The 20,389-nt window shown below is 43.1% G+C and overlaps 1 protein-coding gene across 5 annotated transcripts in view; it reads left to right on the forward strand.

Annotated features, from left to right (window-relative positions):
* The window catches only part of LPP (LIM domain containing preferred translocation partner in lipoma), a 315,895-nt gene that overhangs the window by 191,750 nt on the left and 103,756 nt on the right, over window positions 1–20,389 (forward strand). For all 5 annotated transcript variants that reach the window (XM_079315245.1, XM_079315244.1, XM_079315243.1 and 2 more), the window contains one exon: window positions 7,949–8,617. In XM_079315245.1, coding sequence (XP_079171371.1) covers window positions 7,949–8,617 — 669 coding nt within the window. The remainder of the gene's footprint in view (window positions 1–7,948; window positions 8,618–20,389) is intronic.

The raw sequence follows: 20,389 nt of genomic DNA on the forward strand, positions 1-20,389 counted from the left end.
GACATTCCTACATTGCTAAGACTTAGAGGAGGGGTTCCTTAAGGAGCATCTTAATATGCTCCTTGCACGTTGTGACTTGTCCTCACATGGTGCAGTGCTGGGTTTTTTGTGGTCTTTGCTTCTGGGACTGTCCTCAGTAGTTCTGCCTTTTGGTGTGGCCAAAGGACTGTGGTGCCTTTTAACAAATCTTTATGTCATTGACTCCTGAGTCCATGTGCCAATGATTAAATCTGTGCAGGGGGCTGCCATTGCATGGTCCTCAGGTCCAGATGGGTGCAAATAATGTCATTTTAGTAATTAAAGTGGGAAATTACAGAAATATCCCAAAATTAATTCAGAAAATGTTTTAACTTCTCTTGACTGGCATCTTCTGTAACTTTTTGACAGTTGTCTCATGCTGATATCTGATACTCTTGTAAATAAAATTGCTACTGCATTTGAAGTGGTTGAGTGGAATTGCTTAAATCCAAGAGTTTAAATCATAACTAACTCTTTCAATGAATTAAGCTAGAATTATGGACCTTGACTGTCCACCAGCATTAAAAGTATTTAGGTCAACTGTTTGCACATCTTCTAAAACTAGTCTCTCACAGAGTCCTTCTCATAAATACCAGATGATCAGTCATCAGAAGAGGAAAAGCAAATAAAAAAGCTCAGAGTAGTCATCGTAGTGATAGTATTAGGTAAACAAAAAAGTAAATATGAAACTGAGAAGGAAATTCTTCCCTGGCATAACACAGTTGTGTTTTGGAGACCAAATTTTTCAAATGTGTTCAGACTCTTTGGAATTAATGGAGTGTTGCAAAGTGGAAACCCAGATTGCATAGAACACTCGACACTGAAAACCCGCACTGAAAGCTGAACCAAGGTGTGTGCCTGTAACTGCACACATCAGATGTGGAAGGCTGTTTTCCATGATAAAATATTGGAGGTCAACTCTTAGCACCTTTTCTTCTGTGCACCATCTCCCATGGTTTCAGGCTGGGCCATCACAAGAAGTACAAAAGAAGTTATGGACAAAAACATTAACAACTATGTTGACTCCTTTTCCACCTGTGGTAGCAGCTGAAAAACAAATCAAAGCTCAGAAGCAGTTGTGTTCTTGTAGCACTTTATGGCATTTGCAAGGTATTCTCTTCAATTGAGAACCAGAGATGAACACTTTATTAGATTTCTCCTCTTCTTTTGGTGTAATGCCTGGGAGCAGTCTGTTAGAGTACCTTGATTGCTTCTGGTGATCAAGCCAGCAAATTGAATCCCACATCTGTGAAGTCTGAGTGTGGCTGCTGATCCATGCACAGCCTGTACATCCGTGACACTCGCTTGTCAGCTGTAAACTAGAAATGAGAGAATGATGAAAGTGCAAAGAAAAACTTCATATGATTATAAACGTGTTTTGGCTAAGGGGTTTAAGGTTTGGACCAGACTTCAAAACTTTGGATTGGGTTCTAAGGACATTTTGACACTTAAAAAAAATCAGTGTTAGCAACTGAGCTGTGTTGCACGGCATAGCAGCACTGCAGAGTTGTAAAGATGTGTCCTCAGTGTGCTTGGACTGTCTGGACCGTATAAAAAAGGCCAGGGAATGCTGTGTATTGAAAATGCATCAGGTATGCTAAATGGGAGCAGTCCATCCACTCAGGATCTGTTGGACATGAAGCAGCACAGCTGGAGCTCTACCAGGACTCCAGGCATCTGCAAGTCCCAAATGAGAGGCCAGATTTCTCATTTTCACCCAGATGTTATTTCAGACAGAAAGAGGTTCAGACAGGTTCAGGGGAACTTGGCCATGCATTATCACTGGCAAAGCAGCTTGTTCAAATACAGAATTTGAAGTCAGCAGGAGGTAGGGGTGTCTGCACATCAGGAAAGCCCCTAAAATGCCTGTTCACATTTTCAGGTACCTAAAGGCCCAAACTTCAAAGCAGAGTATTTTATTTTTATCTGGGGTTATCTTTCCCATAGTGAGGAGGAGCTGAGGTTTCCTACCTCAAGCAGAAGGGAGGCTCAGCCCAGATGCTGCTCCTGGAAAAGCAGCAGCTCCAGTTCTACCAGGAGCCACTGCTCAGCACAGAGGTAGGAGAGGAGGTGTCCCTTCATGTCAGCCCCCTTCATACACTAGAAATAAACTTGATCCACAATCTCTTGGTCATGCCTTGGCTACAGGGTGCAGCAGGATCCTGGCAGATCATCTGAGCTGCTGGCACTCACAAATCCCTTTGGTGTGCTGCTGTAGCTGAGCTTGAGTGGCAGGGCACTTAATGCAGGGAAAAGGGATCTCTGCTTCTTACAGTCACATCAAAATTACCTGCTTATTGTGGAATTTGTCTCTAACTAACTTGTGCTGTCTAAATATTCAGTGTCTTGTCTTGCCTGTTTTTACACTTCTTTTACAGTCAGTGGAGTGAAATAGATTCCCACAGTGGATGATTCATCTCCCCTGTTTTAGGCTTCAGTATTAGAATGGGATAAATGACCTTGTGGAAACGCATTTCAGAGAGAGAGCTTTAAGCACCTCCAGCTAGCCAAGGTGAATGCCCATCATTGGTGTTCAGAAAAGCCAAGTTAATTTTTCACTGTTTGCTGCCCTTCCCACCCAGACTCCAATTTCCACCACCTTTGAGTGCTACTTGAAGGATTTCATTTGGCCAGAGCTGGCCCTGTGTTACAGCCCAGCTTGTATCAGTGGACCATGCAGGAGAGGGGCTGAGTTAGGAGGAGAGGTGCTGCAGGGGCCCGTAGCACTGGCAGCCCCCTGAGAGCGCTGCATCCTGGGTTCAGCCCACCCCTAGTAGCCAGGTTTCTGCCTTTCGAGGAAGAAGAGTTGTTTCATTCCTATCCTGGAGTTATTAGTGACTGAAATGCCCAAAAAAGGCAGCCCCAGCTAGAGCCGTGGTTCTCAACCTCTGCTCTGGAAACCCTGGGGGTCCATGGATCACTCTTAAGGTAACTGAGAAGAATTCAATGAAAGGTAAATGAAAAAAAACCGTGTTTATTGTCAGTAGATTAACTTTCTCCATAAAGGAGCTTGTCTCTGTTGAAAAAACATTTGGGGGCTGCCGAGCATAAAGGTTGAAAATCACTGAGCTGGAGTACTGTATCTTTATATGTGATAATTTGACAGCTAAAGGGCTAAAGCTATTCAACTGTACCTTTATGAAAAAAGTCTGGAGAATTTTATAGAATGTGATAAACTTTGTATTGGCACTTTTGATTCAGTCTCTGAAACTTGAGTAACTGAAGGGATTCTATAAAAATAATTCTACAAATGTGTAAAATAAAAGAATGAAGTCCTTTTCATATGGATTTCAGCTGATCATATGAGCATCATGCTCCAAGCTCATGCTGTAGACTGGGATTATTCTGTACCCTTTTTAAGATTTAACCCTGACAAATGGTAAAGAATTATAGGTTAATTTCTGTAGAACAACAGGTTTCATCCCTAGGACCTATGCAATGACTTTTTAGTTTTAGATGTACATTGAATTTAATTTTAAGATCTATGTAAATAATTTCTTCACAATGAGGAATCAAAGATACTCAGGATTTTGGGTTTCCCCACCAGGGTAGCTTTGAATGCAGACACCCAGCTCTGACCATCAGATCCCTTGGACACTGTGGCTCTGTCACAATGCCATAGACTTTTCCTATGATGGTTGGTACAAGAAACTCTTGAAAATGTTTATTAACCTCCTCTGCATTTATGAAGACAGGGCAGGATTTGCCAAGCAAAATTATTCCCCTCATGGTTATACATGGTAAACCGTTTTAGAAGTGTTTTGGGGTTTTTTTTCCTCCCACATTTGATTGAGTTTTACTTGATTTTGTCAGTATTAGTTCACCTTTACTTGAACTGCTGGATAATTCATTTGTAGAAGAGGCAGTACATTTAGGTACTTCCATCTGTGTTTAAACAAGGCTCTTGTGCTTTCCCATTAAAAAAAAAGATTTTGTATTATAATGCTTGTGGTAGATGAGGTTCTGAATTTAACTCCTTCCTACTCTAGTTTCTCTTAACGACTCTATGTTATCAACACCTGGGGTTTCTAGTTTACTCTCTTTGCAAATATGAATTTGCAAGAAGGGGTTGATGGTAAGTAGCGTGGTTTTAATTTGCACTTGCGAAGTGTGTCAGACAGTTTCATCAGGGCATGGTGAGCAGAGGAAAGCCTGTCTTCCTCTGAAAACAGCCCTCAGAGGGTGTCAGAGAGTGTGTTTGGCTGTGATAATCACTTGCAAATGCAGTATGGTTTTGAAATGAGCTGTCCAGGAGCTGCTGGAGAAAGGAATGCCTGTGCTCCTATGAATTCACTCTTTGTCTTTCTCCTTTTTCTTTCTTCTGTTTCTACTTGTTTTCATGTTTCTGGGCTGTCACTTTGATGTGCTTTTGGATGAATCTACTTTGTTGTGTTGGTGGAAGTTCTATAGATTCACTTGGATGAAACATTTGTGACAGTCATCTGTTTTGCTAGACTGTACCCAGTGATATAGATAGCCCCTTCCAGCCTTCTGTTCATTGCTCCATCTACCTAGCATCTTTACAGCCTCATCCATTCCCCCTGTCCTCCTACTACCTTCCAGACAGCTGTTGAAATCTCTCTTCTAGTGGTATCTGAATACCCTTTTCTCATCCTTCCACACATTTTTGAGCTCAGAGCAGGAATCTTGTCCATAGTTACTGTTCATTTATAAAGATTTTTCTTGGTCCATTAGTAGTCTTAAGGTTTAAGCCTGGGGTGATATTTGAGTGCATTGCTGGACTGTGGCCACCCTTCTCTCTCTCAGGCAAAAGGGCAGAGGATTTATGGTGATACCTCACCTGTGCCCTTGCTCAAGAGCTACAACCAACTTGCGTCCCCATAAATCATCAGTGCTCCAGTAGTGTTAAATTCCCTGTAGCCTGTCCCATTTCTCTACTACACCACATCAGCTAGCCTTACACCTCCCCCCTAAACCCCAGCTTTCATCACACACTTGCCCAGCGCCCTCAGAGGAATTCAGAATGAGTCACACAGGGCGCCTCTGGGGACTCCTACTGATGCAAACTTCCTCCTCCTCAAGGCAGCCTGTGGTTTGATGCCACAGTGCAGCCAGTGCCTGGTAGCTTGGGCCTTCGCTGGGGAGTTGATAGCAAAGCTTGGGCTCTGCTCCCCCAAATTGCCACCTTCCTTCACTGGATTCTGGTGCAGGAGGGGATGCTCCCAGCTCATCCTCTTTGTGGTGTCAAGCACAGGAGCTGCTCAGTGCCGGTCCATAGATTGTGAGGGTTTGGGGTTTTTTTTGAAGAAAGGTTTTTTATTCATTCGTAAGGTACATTCCAGTCCAGGCAGAAGACTGGCATCAGCCCATTAAGTGAAGTGTTATATGGATGTTTATATGTGAGATTAGAGTCCCTCAGTTCTTGAGATAGGATCAGAAGAGCTTTAGTAGTGTCTCATGACCTGCTTCCAGAGTCTGCATTCAGAAATACAGAATGTAATGAACAGGACCCACTTATGTTGTTTTGATTTGGTCTTTCCCCCTCCCCCAGACAGACCATTGTCTTTATAACATTATCTACGTTCTACCTCTTCACATGGAAAAGAAAAATGCTTTTCTGGTGGTAATTACACAGTGCTGCATTGTGGACCTTTCATCCCATTACAGTAAGTGGACAAACTACTATAATTTACAAGAATGAAATAGGTGAGGAAATGGGAAAGTTTCTGGCACTCCCAGACATAAATGCCAACCTGACATGGGAGAACAGCTCTGACAGAAAACAAGTTTGCTTGCTAGCAATGAGGGCTAGTGCAGTTGTGTCCTAATGCAGGGATGGAGAAGTGCTGGCTTTTCTTCAGGTGTTTCAGACGAGGAAGAATTGGGCAGTATTAAGGAGGGCTACACACCCCTAGCCTGTCTCTGGCCTTGCAGTTGAACTGAGACACGCTTCAGCTCTTCCTTGCTCTCAGTTTCAAAATCTCTTCAGTCTGTCTGTGTGCTGCCTTGTCATGGATCTGTTAGCAAGGTCAGGGTGTGAATACATTGAGATTTTTTTCTCTAGCAGAAGTTTGCTGCCTTATTATTCCCCATATCTGAACACACACCTTTTACACCTCTCAGAACAGGCTGATGCTTTTATTTGCCTGGGTTTTTTTTGCTGATTTATAGTGTTTCCTTGTGGGAGGTTTGCCCTGGAGGTGTGATTGCAGGAGTGAGGTCTTTACCAGTGCATTAGCAAAAAAGTATTTGCACATCACCAGGGAAGAGCTGCCAGTTGGGTGGTGGAGCTTCCTTATATATATCCCTTGGGTAGACTTGCTTGTAGGCTGTGCACTAGAAGCTGAGTGGCTTGCACTTATCTTCTTTTTCTTTGTGTGAGGTGGTTACCAAATGCTGGGGGACACAACCACCCTGTATAGGGAATTAGTTCCTCCCACCCCGTGCAGAGGATGAGTGTGGAACCCTTGGAGGCTCAGGGTGGCTGAAGTTCCCCCAGCCCCCTCTGGGTGGTTTGGCAGCAATTAATTGCCGCCACCTGCTGACCAGGCACAGGATTTCTCTGGCCCCAGTACAGCTTGTGCACATCCCGAAGAGTCCTCACCATGCCCTCCCCAGCAAGAGGGTGGTGGAGCAGTAGGTGGAGGTCAGGATGCCTGCATAAAGCAGGAACACCCTGGGGACAATACAACATTGGTCATTTAAAGGAGTGCACATAAACGTCAGTGAAGGTTGAGCTGGTCTGCTTTTGGACTGCTGTGAACTTGTAAATTATCAAGTGTATCATGGATGAGATCAAGCCTGGTACAGGAAGTTTGAATGAGATACAACCTCATATAACTATGGTGTTAAGTGCAGTCAAATTGCATGTCTTACTTGTATTTCTCTGTAGAAGGCATAAAGTTCAGGTACTATTTTAGAATAAAGAAAATGGAGAAGTAAGAAATTTTACCTAATCCTAAACTCTAGAAATTCAAGTTTACTCTTCTTTTATTTAGTGAAAAGTCATAAAGAATGTTAGTCACTGTTCTTCAGAAACTATTGTTAGCTCTTTAACAAAGATGTCTTTTCACACTGGTATTTTTTAAAATTTAAATGTGAGGTAAGCCAGACAAACAAGTGCATTAGACTGAAGGATGTGCTCTGCCTATTAGGCAGCGTCACTGCAGCAAAGCTTCGTTCCGTGGCCAGGTTGCAGGAAGCGGCAGCATTTGCTGTGATCCTGTTCCCGGCTGCCCAGCATTGCTGTGCCCGGGGCACTGGTGCAGGGTTACATGGCTACTGTGGTAGGAGCTGACTTCTGAGGCTCTTGGAAATCCTGACCCGCTTTCTGCCCTTTAATGAAGCATGTGTAGCATTTAACTTTTCTGGGGTCACGCCAGGTTTTCAACCAGTACAGCCAGGGTAAGGACACCTCAGTGAGTTGCTTTGATTGAAGTTCATTCTTCAGCCTGGGACCTGCTTGCAGGCTATCCCAATCTGCTGCCTCCTGCACAGTTAAAGGAGTTCCTGTATTGGGGCAGAACCCTACAAGTGCTCTAAGAACCCAAGGAATTTCATGTCTCCACAGAGACTAAAATCTCATTTTCTCTGTTCAAAATGGCATCATATTCACAGGAATGCATGGGGTTTTCCCTAAATATCCTCTAGCAAGTCTCCGTTTTTTTTTTTTTTCATGTATCACTTTTTAATTTGTTTGCTTGTTTGGAGGAGGAGAACCCTCTAAGGAGAGATGAAATGCCATGCACGGCAGTTCTGCTCGGCTGCTTCAGTGCCATCCCTGTTCTGTCAGAGCAGGGGAAGGTTCTATTACCATTCTATAACACATGGCCCTGGATTATTCTTGCTTTCCTGAGCAGTTTGAGTCGCTGCACAGATGTTTTTGTAAACCCCCATTTCCACCCTCATTGCTCGACCCAGTGCCCGAGTGACCCCCCTGCTGACCCTGTGTCTCTCTCCTGCTCTCCAGGCCTCTGGGACCTCAAGCAGCTCCGCCGCCGCCACCCCATCCGTGTCCACTCCTGTCACCAGCCACAAGCGGATGATCATCCCCAACCAGCCTCCCCTCACGGCCACCAAGAAGTCCACTGCCAAGGGCCCGGGGCAGCCAGCGCCCATCCCGGTCACTCCGGTTGGCACGCTGAAGCCGCAGCCGGTGCCGGCCTCCTACGCCACGGCCTCCACGCCGAGCCGCCCGGCCTTCAACGTGCAGGTGAGGACGGCGCAGCCCAGCCCGCACTACCAGCCGCCCAGCCCGCAGCCCGGCCCCTACGGCAGCCTGGGGCCCGGCCAGCCCTACGGCGCCGCTCCGGCCCGCCAGCCCGCCGGCCCTCAGTACGGCGCGCCGCAGCCCCAGGGCCCTGCCTACGGCTACGGCCCCGCGGGCCGGCCCGCCGAGCCCGCCTACGGCTACGCGCCGCCGCAGGGCCGCTACCAGGAGCCCTACTACGGCTACGGCGGCAGGAACGGCGCCGAAGCGCCCTACGTGCCCCAGAGCTCCTGGAAGGCTGAGCCGGCCTATCCTGCCAGCAATGCCATGGGCCAGGCTCCCCCTGGGCTCTACCAGCCGCCGGGCGCGAAGAAGACCTACATCACTGACCCAGTGCTGGCCCCGCAGCCACCCGCCCTGCAGCAGAAGGTAAGAGATGCCAGTGGGCTCTGGCATTCCTGGGAGAGCCACGTGGCTGGACGTGGCCTGGGACACTCCCTGGAAGGTGGTGGAGGTTAAGGTGGCGCTGTCAGAGATCTGGGGCAGGTCTCCCTGTATGTGGCTTCTTAAAGCTGGAAATAGGGAACTCTCATCTGCTTTAAAAAGAGCCTCTGCAGGGGCTTAGAAAAGCCATCAGTCTCAAATGGTGAGATGGTGTCACGTGTGGAAGCATGGTGTCAGACCGTGGGGGGGAGGCTTTGTCCCTGTGACAGGCTGTTGCCCAAGGATCTCCCTGGCTGTGCTTCCATAAGGCATCACTGAACTGGAGCCTTTTCTTGGAGCACTCCCAAGATGAAGTGAGAGGTTGGGTGTGAGCTGCTTCGTGTGCTTGTGGACATCCATGGTTCAGCTATTAATCCTCCCTGTCCTCAGGCAGATAGGAGGTACAGGAGAGGCTGGTTTTGATTGTGGTTCAGAGTCATTGCGGAGGTTGTCCTCTGGTGTGTCACTTTCAAAGATCACTTATCACTGAAACCACATGGAAATGAGTCCCCACAGAGCTCAGCTCTGGTTTTCCTCTCTGATGTTGGTACAACGGGTGGGCCCCATCCACTTCAACAAGTGTCTGGACCTCACAAAGTGAAGTCAATTTGAACTAGAAAGTTAAAGTAGGTCTCCCTGGTTTCTCTGCCCAAGCTCATCCTGCCTGGCTTTTATCACTTCTGCTGATGGCAGAAGTGGCTCTGGGAGGACAGCTGGTTGTTGTAGCTCTGTGGGGTCCTCATTGTGTATGGCAAGCTGAGGTTTCACAAAGGGCAGAGATCCATTTCAGGGAGGCAATGATGCTGTTGCTGCCCAGGCCCACCTTGGCATGTCTGAGCACATCCATGCTCTTGTTTGTGGGTGCTCACAGGGAAAGGGGAAAAAGCTTCTGATTCATAACAGAAAGCCTGTCCCTTTGTCATTTCTTTCTCTAACAGCACACAAATGGTCTTCCCTGAATTCCAGGTTTCCTGACAGTGGGAACTTTGAAAGGCAAAGACGTTTCTCAAGGCAGTTTTGAGAAGGCAAGAAATATTATCTACTACCAGCTAGGAAACTGCTTTTTCTCTTTTCTTCCCCTTCGTTAACAAGAAGCTTTGAAGCAGGGAGAGAAGCAATAAACTCTCAGCTCTACAGGTACTTGGTAGAGAGCTTAGACTGAAAAGTAGTGAAAGGCACAAAATTTGCACATAGCCTTAACTGGTGTAAATGGTTGTGGTTCCAGTGGAGTCTCTGAGGAAATGCTGAGGTACAGCAGATCCATATTTAGATTTTTATAGATACAAGTAGGCATATATATATATATATAAAAATTTAAAAACTGTAGTTCAGTCAGCATCTCTATGGAAACGCAAATCATCTTGAACCACAAACAGCACAAGCCTGTTAGTCTCATTTGCATTACAAAGCTGGAGGGACAATTTAATTTAATTTAGCTCAAGTTTGGGGTTTCATGTATGCCTATATATATTTATATGTACATGTTTGTGTGTGTGCACGTGGCAGTTGCAAATACACAGTGCAGAAATACTTCCTAAGTGTGTCTATAAAAAATTATTTCGATTCTTCTGCAGAGCAGACTGTCATCTGCTTGATGATAAATCCCTCCCAAAACTTTCTTTCACTTCCAACCTGCTAAATAGCTGTTTTCTTACCTATTTCACTTTTGAGCTGACAAATCTTCTGTAAAATATTGGTGGCAGGTTTTGCCTTTAAAGCAGTGTTGTCCAGCCTTACCACGTTCTGTTCTCTTCGTTTGCAGAATAACTCATTCATAAAATTGACTTTGGGAATTATTTCATTTAAAAGGGGAAAAAAAGACTATGTTAGAGCCAGATATCTTCTAGGGAGAATTGTCACTGTAATTTGACTTGGCTATCATGTGAATTTTGACGTCTTTTCCTATACACACACATGATTCTGCATTTGATTGTGTTTTGCTTTTTCAAGGTCGATTTGAGACCTTTCAGTTAAGGAAACAGAAAGGGTAAGAAGCATTAATACATATCACATAAAATGTAAGATGACCTTTAGGAATTTTTCTTCTTGCAAGGGAATGATTTTAAAATATCAAACAATTTCTAAATGTATTCAGGAAAGTGCGTGCCTAATCTTGAACACAGTTTGTGTGCAAATTATTAAGGATGTTGTAGCAAATCCATCTCAGGTTAAAACTTCATGGTCCTTAATTCTAACATATACCATAATCCATCACTGTGAGGGACAAAAGTTTCATTAAATTAGTTTCATATTTTAAAGGGTAGAAAAAAAAAACAAAAAAGGTTTATATTTGGCATTCTGGCTAGGAGGAGGTTCATGACACTGTGGCTCTGTGTTTTTTGCTGTGTACTAATCATGTTGAAGTCGCTGCTGATCCAAAATAAATCTGGATTGGTATGGGAACAGCAAATAATCTGTACTGGTTCTTAAAGCCTGCTGAAAACAATGAGTTTTACTCACACACAATTCCACACTGCATTCTGTCCTTGGGCCACTTATGGAGTGAGCGTCATGCATGTGAAGCCTCTGGGCATTTTACTCTTTTGCAGCACCCTGTCTAGCATTAGTGCCCAAGTCCTAGTTAGGAAATGATCTGGTGGAGTGCATGTCCTCATTTAAACCTTCATGTGCTTCAACAGCCAAAAAACCTCAGGAGCTTTCTCTTCTGGATGGTGGGTGGTGGGGATTTCTGTAGGAGCAGCAGCAGAGTTCTCATGAGACCGTTTGGCTCCTCTCATGCTCTTGCTGTGGAGTTTCCCAGAACTTTGCCCTGTGGCCAAAGCAGGACTGGTAAACTCCCACTACTGACCATCTCATCTACCACCAAATGTTTTTGTGCTGGGCTGGTGAAGACATGGAAAACCCTTGTTGAGTTCTCTTATCTCCAAAGTGGTCTAGGTCTTTTCACCATTTTTGGTCATGTTTGAGCATTTTTGACACACTATATTATCTCCCAAGTGGATCTGTGGACCTTTTAGGGACCTCATGTATCTCGTGGTGTATTTGAGGGGTGACTCTTGGAGATCTGTTCTTAGATCTCAGATCCCAACTATTCTCCTAATTCTGCTTACAGGCTTTGGGAAGCACATTCCTTCGTAAAGGGACCTTCATGTTCTCAACATCTAGACTAGGTACCACTGAAGCTCTAGTCCAAAATGGTGGAAATCTTAACAAAAACATTCCACATTCCTTTGCTGCATATTTGCTGGAGGGAGAAAGGAGCCACTGCTTTGGTGCTGTGTCTGTTCTCCCAGACATGGCACAGGTGCCTGAATTCCTTAACCTGGTCAGCCACGGGTCCCAGTATCCCCATTCATACCTATAGAGCCACATGGAGCATGACCTCCTCTTCAGACAGCCCTTCAGTTTTGAACACCTTTCCAGTGTGCACCACAAAACGTGGGGAGACAGCTATAAGCCAGGAGATTTAGTGAGGCAGCTCATGCTTGTGGCGTGGTGTAGGTGCCGGTGGCCACTTGTGACTAGCAGACCTCAGCCAGCCCGTGGTTTCCACGCTGCTGGAGGTGATTTCTTTGCTGCCTTTGCTGCACCCAGCCCTGACATGGTCTCATGCAGCTTGCAGTGCCCCAAAGGGACTGTGACAACTTGCTGTTTTCTCATTTTACACAGCTTTTGTCAGTTTTTCCACTGATTTAATACCTGTGATGGAGACATTCACTTGGAAGCTTCATCTTTGGCTCACAAACACATGCTCGCCAGTGCCCTTCGCTATGACTGATGCACTTCTCTTGTCCTGGTCTAATAATTTTTACAGTCTGCCATCACTCATGTAAAGGAGACACCTCCAGCACTTGCATTTGAACTGAGGTTAATTCTCTTGCTGTTTGCTGTTAATTTAGCGACTAGAAGTTTTTCTTTCTCTGCAGATGAATAAAAGCAGTCTGCCAGATTCCCTCCTGCTGTCACAGGGATATATTCCTTCCTAGTGTTGCTTTTGACTTGTGGAGAAAGGCAGGCAGCTTGCTTTGAGTTGCTTGCCTCCCCCAAAGTGTCTTCTCACCCAAAGTTTTATGTCTTCACCCAAGTGTCTTCTTCATAAAAGTCACATATCAAAAATTTTCAATGGATGCAGTTTGGAGACAGTTTAAAAGGATGATTGAAGTTGGTTTTCTGTTAGTGTGGGACAGTGGCTTCCCATAGTTTTAATATGTTCAAATAAAGCAAAACAAAGTAGAATTAAAATAAAATATTCTACTTTGGCATTTAATGAATTAAAAGAGACTGAAAGCTAATGTAAAATGAAATAGAAGGTGAAATTCTGAAATTCAGAGTTGAATCTGCGAGTTCAGTGTGACATTTCAAAATTTCCAGATGAATATGCAGTTCCTTTCTTTCCTGAGAATAGCAACAAATGTCAAAATGTTGACATTCTTCACAAAACAGTAATTCAGAGTTCTAACCAGCACTAGCTGTATATCAACTGCTGACTCTGTCATTGCTTCTGGGTGGATTAAATTAAATACTGTTGCTTCTGTTAAAATGAGGAGGAGGGGGAAGAAGGCAGTTACATCTAACAATAAGATGAGAAACTCAGGACTTGTGGTGCTGTGGCATTGAGAATGATGTTTTCCTCTTCAAGTTATTATAAATCACTGCATGAAAATCTTTGTGGGTTTTTTCAGGTGAATAGGTGCTGGCAAGAGATGCAAAGAGGTGTTTTCAGAATGGTGTCCTTATCCTGACTGCAGGAATCTGACACAGTCTGGTTTCTAACCTAGACTTTTGAAAAAGCCCAATTCTTGGCTCGAAATGTGTTTAACATGTTCATTTGAGAGCTTTACTCTTTGTTCTTTGTATTATATTTTTATTATTTAAGCACTCCATATACTAGCAGGAACCAGGTGATGACAGAGCAATTAATCAGTTTTTTCTCTTAGGAATCATATATTTGAATTGTTTTCCTGAAATAGTGAAACAAAGAGTTGCCAAACAATTACCTTGAAGTTAAAGATAACAGGGAGCCTGCAGTTACAGGAGTAAGTCAGGTCAGCATATACTGAAAAACCAACTTAAATTTACAGTTTCAGGATGCAGCTTTTGCAGCTTTAGCCTTTAGTCAGCCACAATGGGTTAGAAATATAAGAGGAATAATTGAGAAAGAGGCTTTTAGCATAATACCTGGATGTTCTTTCTTGCTCCTTCTTAAAATAAGCTGAGGACAATGCCTCCACACATGATAAGGCATGGGGCAACCTTGAAGTTAATCAAGGGCTCTGCTTCTGTGCTGGTTAACTCTTGATAACCAAGTGTCTGCCTTGATAGATCCTGCCAGACTGTGTTACAGGCTAACATCAGAATTTTGGGTCTGAGGTTATAAGATGCAGTGAGTGTATACTTACACAGCATCTCCCAGGGAGGCTGGCTGGTTTCCAGGCAGTGGGGCTTGCCTGAGTTCTGGGGCTGCCTGAGCTCAGGTTTTTGTGGGGGCAGCCTGGTCTGTAGCATGATGAGACAAGAATGGTTGGCCTTGCTGCTGGTTTACAGCTTTCAGTACAGAAAGCAGCACCCACAAAAGTGAGTGCCACTTAATTTGCAGGCAGACTCTGGCTATTGTGTGTGATGGTGCTGCTGATTACTGGAGGAGCTGATTCCTTCCATTTAAAAATACACTCCAGTCCAACCACGTTGTAATTCTTTCAAAGCCAGAGCACCAGAGCGTGTGAGGAAGCTGTTCTGTCAGATAACCTCTGTGTCATTGTCAAGTTCATTGCAATGATGCCAGAACCTGAATGGGTAGAGAAGCTTATCCAAGGTTAGGCACCAGCTGATTAGGAGAGTGGGGCAGAGCAAGGAGACATGGAGCATCCTGGTGTCATTTGGTGGCTCTTCTGTTTGAGGTGAGAAGGTGTCTGGCTGCCCTCTTGGTGTGGAACTCTTTGGACTTAGGACCTGATGGTAATGCCAGTGTTAAGAGAAGTCACTATTCTCACAACACAGTGACAACATAGATGATGCTTTGAGTGATGTCCTATTTTGGCCATGTCATTTGCAGTGGATCTTCCTATATTTGGGTGGCTTTCCCATTGGCCTCTGTGAAGCGTATTTGCAGTATCAATCCAGTTTTTAATGGCACGTAACATACAGATAAAATAGTAATGGTTGTTACTGAAGCACCACCTTTTGTAGGGGGCTGTGCATAATTTAAAAGATGAATTATTTTTCCATGAATAGATTGTGCATAGATAGGCTCTTGAGCCTAGAACTTGAATGAGCAGGCAAGTTAGAAAACTATCATGGTGCACAGTGAGCAGTACCAGCCGTGTAGGATCCCACCAAAAATAGATATTCAGTTGTAAAGATTACAAAGTAGTCTATAATGTCTACTGATATAATATTGGTTTCATCCAAGAATAATGATATGAAGCAGTTGCTAATATATGGTTGCATTTACTGATCATAAATGTGCTGGTATTAAACTAACTTTGGCCTCCACATAATGGATTTCCTGTTAAGATTTACCTCTGAATAACTGTAAAGAAACATGATATAGTAAATTTAATAGCAGCCTTTGGGGGGAAAAAGTTTTAAAAAAAGGAGAGGTTTCCTATCACAGGCTGAGAGAACTCCTGCAAGGCAAACAGAATCTGCAATTACACTGACAGTTTTGTTCTTAAATGAAAATAATAGTGAATTATAAAGCTGTAAAATTGTTTTCACAACAATATTTTGTTTTTATAACTCATACTATTTCACTTAGTAGCTGCCTGGCTCCACAGCAAGTTACATAACATGATATTATGAGTATGATACCTCAACTTTTTGTCTAGGGAATTAATTTAAGGGCTCTAAACTTTCCAGTCACATTTTCTTCTTTGTTCCAGACACAGTGTATTCTCTCTGCTGGAAAAAATATCAGATGAACTATGTCTTGCTTGTAGCAGAGTAATATTCATATGCCTTTTTATCCACACTAATAGGGCTGTGACTTAATTTCACATGGCTCCTCAAAATAGTCCAGATTGAAATGGGCCATTTAAAGTCAGCTACACAAAACAAATTAGAAGAGTGGAGCTGCTGTGTGTTAGCTGATCAATGCAGCATTAGCAAGGATTTTCCACAGTGTGGTTTAGCACCAGCACAGACAGATGAATTATTCTTACTGTCAGTATCACTTCTACTCCCAATTAACTATTTTTCTAAACAAACAAACAAAATTTCCTCAAATGAGTTGTTTGTAACTTAACCTGACTTATTAGGATTAGTTTAGTCATCAGTAAAATGGAACCACACCTGAGCTATAATATACAGCAGATTAGCTATCATAATTTTCATCTTTTTTGCTGCCTAGAGTCTACTTTACCAACATCTGAAGAATCTTTATTTCAGGAGTTTCCTCCAGCTTTGTGAGAAATGGTTGTTCATTAAATTAATAACTTTCTTTTCTGTTGTTGCTGCGATAGAGCTTAAAGTGAAAACTCCTGCCTTTTCCATGGAGAAAAATGGCCTAAGTGGACAGGGAATCTCCTGCTGTGTATATGCCACTGGTGGATTCCTTCTAGGCTGTCACCAGGAAGCCTGGTGGGTTTTGTTTTGTAGTCCAAGTCAGCCAACAGAAGAAATCTCCATGAGTAAGTGCCCTACAACATTTATATTCTTATAAACCTCTGTTTTGTGTGTATCTGCAAGACTCAAAGATTCAGGTGACAATTGTGTTTTCTGATCTGATGATCAGCATCAGAAAGGTGCCTTGCATCTCCTTCTCCAGCTTGTGTTAGAAGGCTGCTTTTCTGTTCCTTGCTGCATCAAAATCCTTTCCCTCTCCTATTATGCAACACTCACTTGTGACCTCTCTTTCCGCAGGCTGCATCCCAAAAACATGCTTTAGAGACACATCAATTCTTTCCCGACCTCATTTGAATACTTCAGTTAAAACTTTCTCCTGAACCCATTTTCTCAACTGCATTTCCCATCATCTAGATTTTTCACAACTTTTACGTGTTTCTACATCACTTTCCCTCAGGGTTCTTGTCCTCCAAGGCTTAGGCTTAAAATTAGGCCTTTTGCTGCTGTAGAATTTCCAGATCACTGAGCAAGTGGTGGAGAGTCTTTCTAGTAGATTTTTCAGTACAGAGAAATAATGCAGTTGTACTGCAGGCCAACATGGCCCTGTAGGTACCAGAGGGTGTTGAGAGTGCATCTGCTTATGTTTGTTTCTTCGTGAGGTTGCTCACCAATAAATATGTCCAAATATAGTTTTCAAATCTAAATTCAGCTTCCCACCCACCTTTCTGTACCATTTCACCATCAGGTCAACTTCTACTGAATAAATACAGAACAGCAATCTAAACCATACATGTAATTAAAAGAAATTAATTATAAATTTAAACAGCATGAAGATAAGAAAGGTAGAAGGGTAAAGACAACTGGACGCTCAGTTCTTTGTGACCTGCTTTTGAATAAACAACATTATATTCCACAGTCAATTATCCAAAAAAGTACAATGTGTTCTGTTGCCAAAAAAAGGTTGTCAGATAGAAGTGGTTAGTCAAAAGGACACATGCACTGGAGTGAACAAGTGAACATTAGTCTATTGTATTCGGTATAATATTATACAAACAGAGCTGGCTTATTACTGGCTTTTTTCTTTTTTTTTTTTAATTTTTGACCACAGATGTGATTATGCAGTTTTTTAATATTACTTCATGAACATCTAATTGCAGGCTTCAGCAAGAGGTGCAGACCTTGCTAGGGAAATCAAATAAGGTATGCTCTGTGCAGCCCAATAATAAGGCTTCCAATACAAAAGTGGAAAAACAAGTCATTAGTTACAACCATCGAACAGAGGTCTAATGGGAGCCACAGGATAAACATTCCATTTTATTATGTCTTCGTTATATGTTTTGCAAGAATCCGTGGTTATAAATTAAAATTGCTTTTTACAGCAGTGGCTGTAAAAAGTTCAAAATCTGTGAATGTACCTATTATTTTTATTTATATCACAGCATGCTGCTAGCAAAATTAACGGTTTCTCCCCCTCCTGTTTGTTAGTTAAAAGATGGAAAAAGCATACAAATGCATATCTGCAGGCAGCACTCAAAAATGCTCCCCCAACCTTTTTTTTGCAAAAAAATCTAGATGGCATCAATTTAAAGTGGGAGAGAAAAGAGGGGAGGAAACCCAAACATCTCAGATAAAATTAACTTTTTTGCCGTTACACAAGTTATTAGGGTCTAGTGTTTGTTTAGAAATTTAAATTAATGCTAGTGAAGGCATCCAGACTGTACTTTGACAGATGAGACAAGGCTTTGCTTGAGACCATGTCGCTGACAAAGCAGAAGAATTTCCAGGGCTCTTCTCCAATTGAATTGGCATTCGTGGAGACCCTGATTACTAGCAAAAAAAGCAGTATTAGAACAGGATTTTCCAGTGCTGCCTTCTGAGCTGCTGTGTGAAGGAATGTGTTCAACCTCTTGCTCTGCCCTAGACTCTCTCTTGAATCTTCCAGCGAAACAATTAATTTTTTTGTTTCTTAATACAGAATTTGGAAGTCACTGCCCCAAGGTAATAGCCAGAGCAAGAGATCTGTGGAGTGGAAACTTGTGGTGGTTGAAAACATCTGTTTCTCCTTTTAGAAAGGATACAAAGATATGCAGTCGTAAACCTTCATCACCCTCATCAACCCTTCTGCTTCCATTCAGGAGTTAATTATTAGCTGAGGCACCCTGGGCAGCTTCTCTTCTCGAGGAGAGAGGCTGTCCTGGACAGGGGATCTGTGGCTTTCAGTGTGCAAATCCCAAGCATCAGCAAATGACTTCTGAGCTGTACTTCTCCTGATCTAGGAAAGACTTTTGTCAGAAGCTTAAATTCATTATGTGGAATCTGCACGTCCAAGGGAGAAAAATAATTGTATGCAAATGTAAAAAGGCAAAAGCCTCACTGCCATGGAGACTTTGTTACTCTTTCACATTAGCATTCCCATGGACCATTGAGGAAGCAAGGTAAGGTACTCTCACTTGGGCTGGAAATTCCTCCTCTAGGCAGGGTTGAGGTACATAGACATCTTTCTCCAAGGACTGGTCAGAAGGAGCCTCCAGGTAGGGACCATAGAACATCTGTAGGATGGATTAGATTAAAAAATTATACATGTTTCTGAGTCACCACGGTGCTGCTGTTGCTGCTCCCTGATTATCACCATTGTAATTCTGCTAGTGATGCTTAGTGTCTGTTCTAAATACTAGATAATGCCAAGAAATCAATACCATGGGACCTAATTGTTTTCCTGTCATTGGTAAATTAAAAAAAAAACTCCATGTTTAGTGATGAGGAACCTTTTTTAAGGTGAAAAACCTGGATTTTTCAACATAGGACGAGTTCCTGCAGGCTTTGCCTCCCACTGTGCTGCTAGTTGCTGAGAAATTATTTTATTTCCCAATTTAGATGTTGGACAGTGACTCAATATGCCCTGGAAATACTATCATTCTAGCAATTTTCTCATGTGGTAGCTCAGCTTAATGTCAGAGAAATGGGTAGTTACGAGTCCAGACACTATAACGTTGGACTTGGGTTCTAAAAATAAATATTTGGTTAACTTTTAGTCGTCAACAATTTTCTACTGCCACACATGTTAGAAAATGGAATAAATGGCCTCATGCAATTCCAGGCACCCTCTGTGGTCTGCAGAAGCATCTGCAGAAGGTTGAATATGGTGGTAATACAGATAAATGCAGTGGCCACTCTCGCCGTGTGACATGCACACCCTGATGTTTAGAACCTTGAGAGCAGAAGAGGTAACTGTTCAGTAAGAAGAGCAAGTGAGCAATTGTGCATCTAGAAAAACCTTACTAGCATGCCTAATTTCTCAAATGTCTTCTTTCTGGTTTGAGACTTGGTGGTTTAACCTTTTTCCGTCTTAGTTTCCTCTCTGAAACAGGTATAATGTTTACCTCCTGTATCACAGTGGGAGTTTTGAGACTTGATTGTCTGCAAATTAGTTTTAAAGTCTGTAAATGCAAAGTAGTGATCCTATTTTCTCTGTGAAAGGCAATGAAAATCATGTGCAGAGCCTCTCACAGCAGGCACAGTGGTTATTTGAAATGAAGGATATTTCTGCACCTTTGTATGGAAATGAAAGAAAGATCTCTCTTAAATCTGTGGCTATTAAAAACTGTTAACTTTTAGCATTTATGTAGTGTTTTATATTGTCAGAGCTCTCTTATGAATCTCATCTAAATTCTTCACAAAGCCTCTGAAAAGCTTATGGCAATATTCTGCTATTATGATCATTTCCCCAAACCCACAGAGGGAGAAAGTGACTCAGCCAGGCTCATATGGGTAGCAGCCCCATGGCTTTCTCCTCCCTGGGTGACAGACAGAAAGCAAGGACCTGTTCCAGGCAGATAAAAAAGATTCCCTCAAAGGTGGAGAATGAGCTATTTAATCAAGTCATGCAGTTTTATGAATAAGTCAACATTAGGAGAGTAAGGTATATACATTCCCTGAGAAGCAGTGCAGAACTGTGACCTTGTCTGGATCTAAGGTCTTTGGTGGGATTTAGGATGAATGTGGCCCACTCTCCCACGTGCTGAGTGTGTGCTTAGAGCAGAAATGTGCAGTGCCTCATAGTGGCTTAAGTCCCTGTTTTATTTCGTTGCCAAGCATGGGGAAAGGCCAGTGAGATCAGGCATGAACTACTGACATCCTCAGCTTTCCTGTTACTGAAGCATCTGCATGTTCTATGGGGAACCAGATACAAAGAAT

Source organism: Erithacus rubecula (genome assembly GCF_903797595.1).
Source record: "Erithacus rubecula genome assembly, chromosome: 11".
Classification (NCBI taxonomy): Eukaryota; Metazoa; Chordata; class Aves; order Passeriformes; family Muscicapidae; genus Erithacus; species Erithacus rubecula.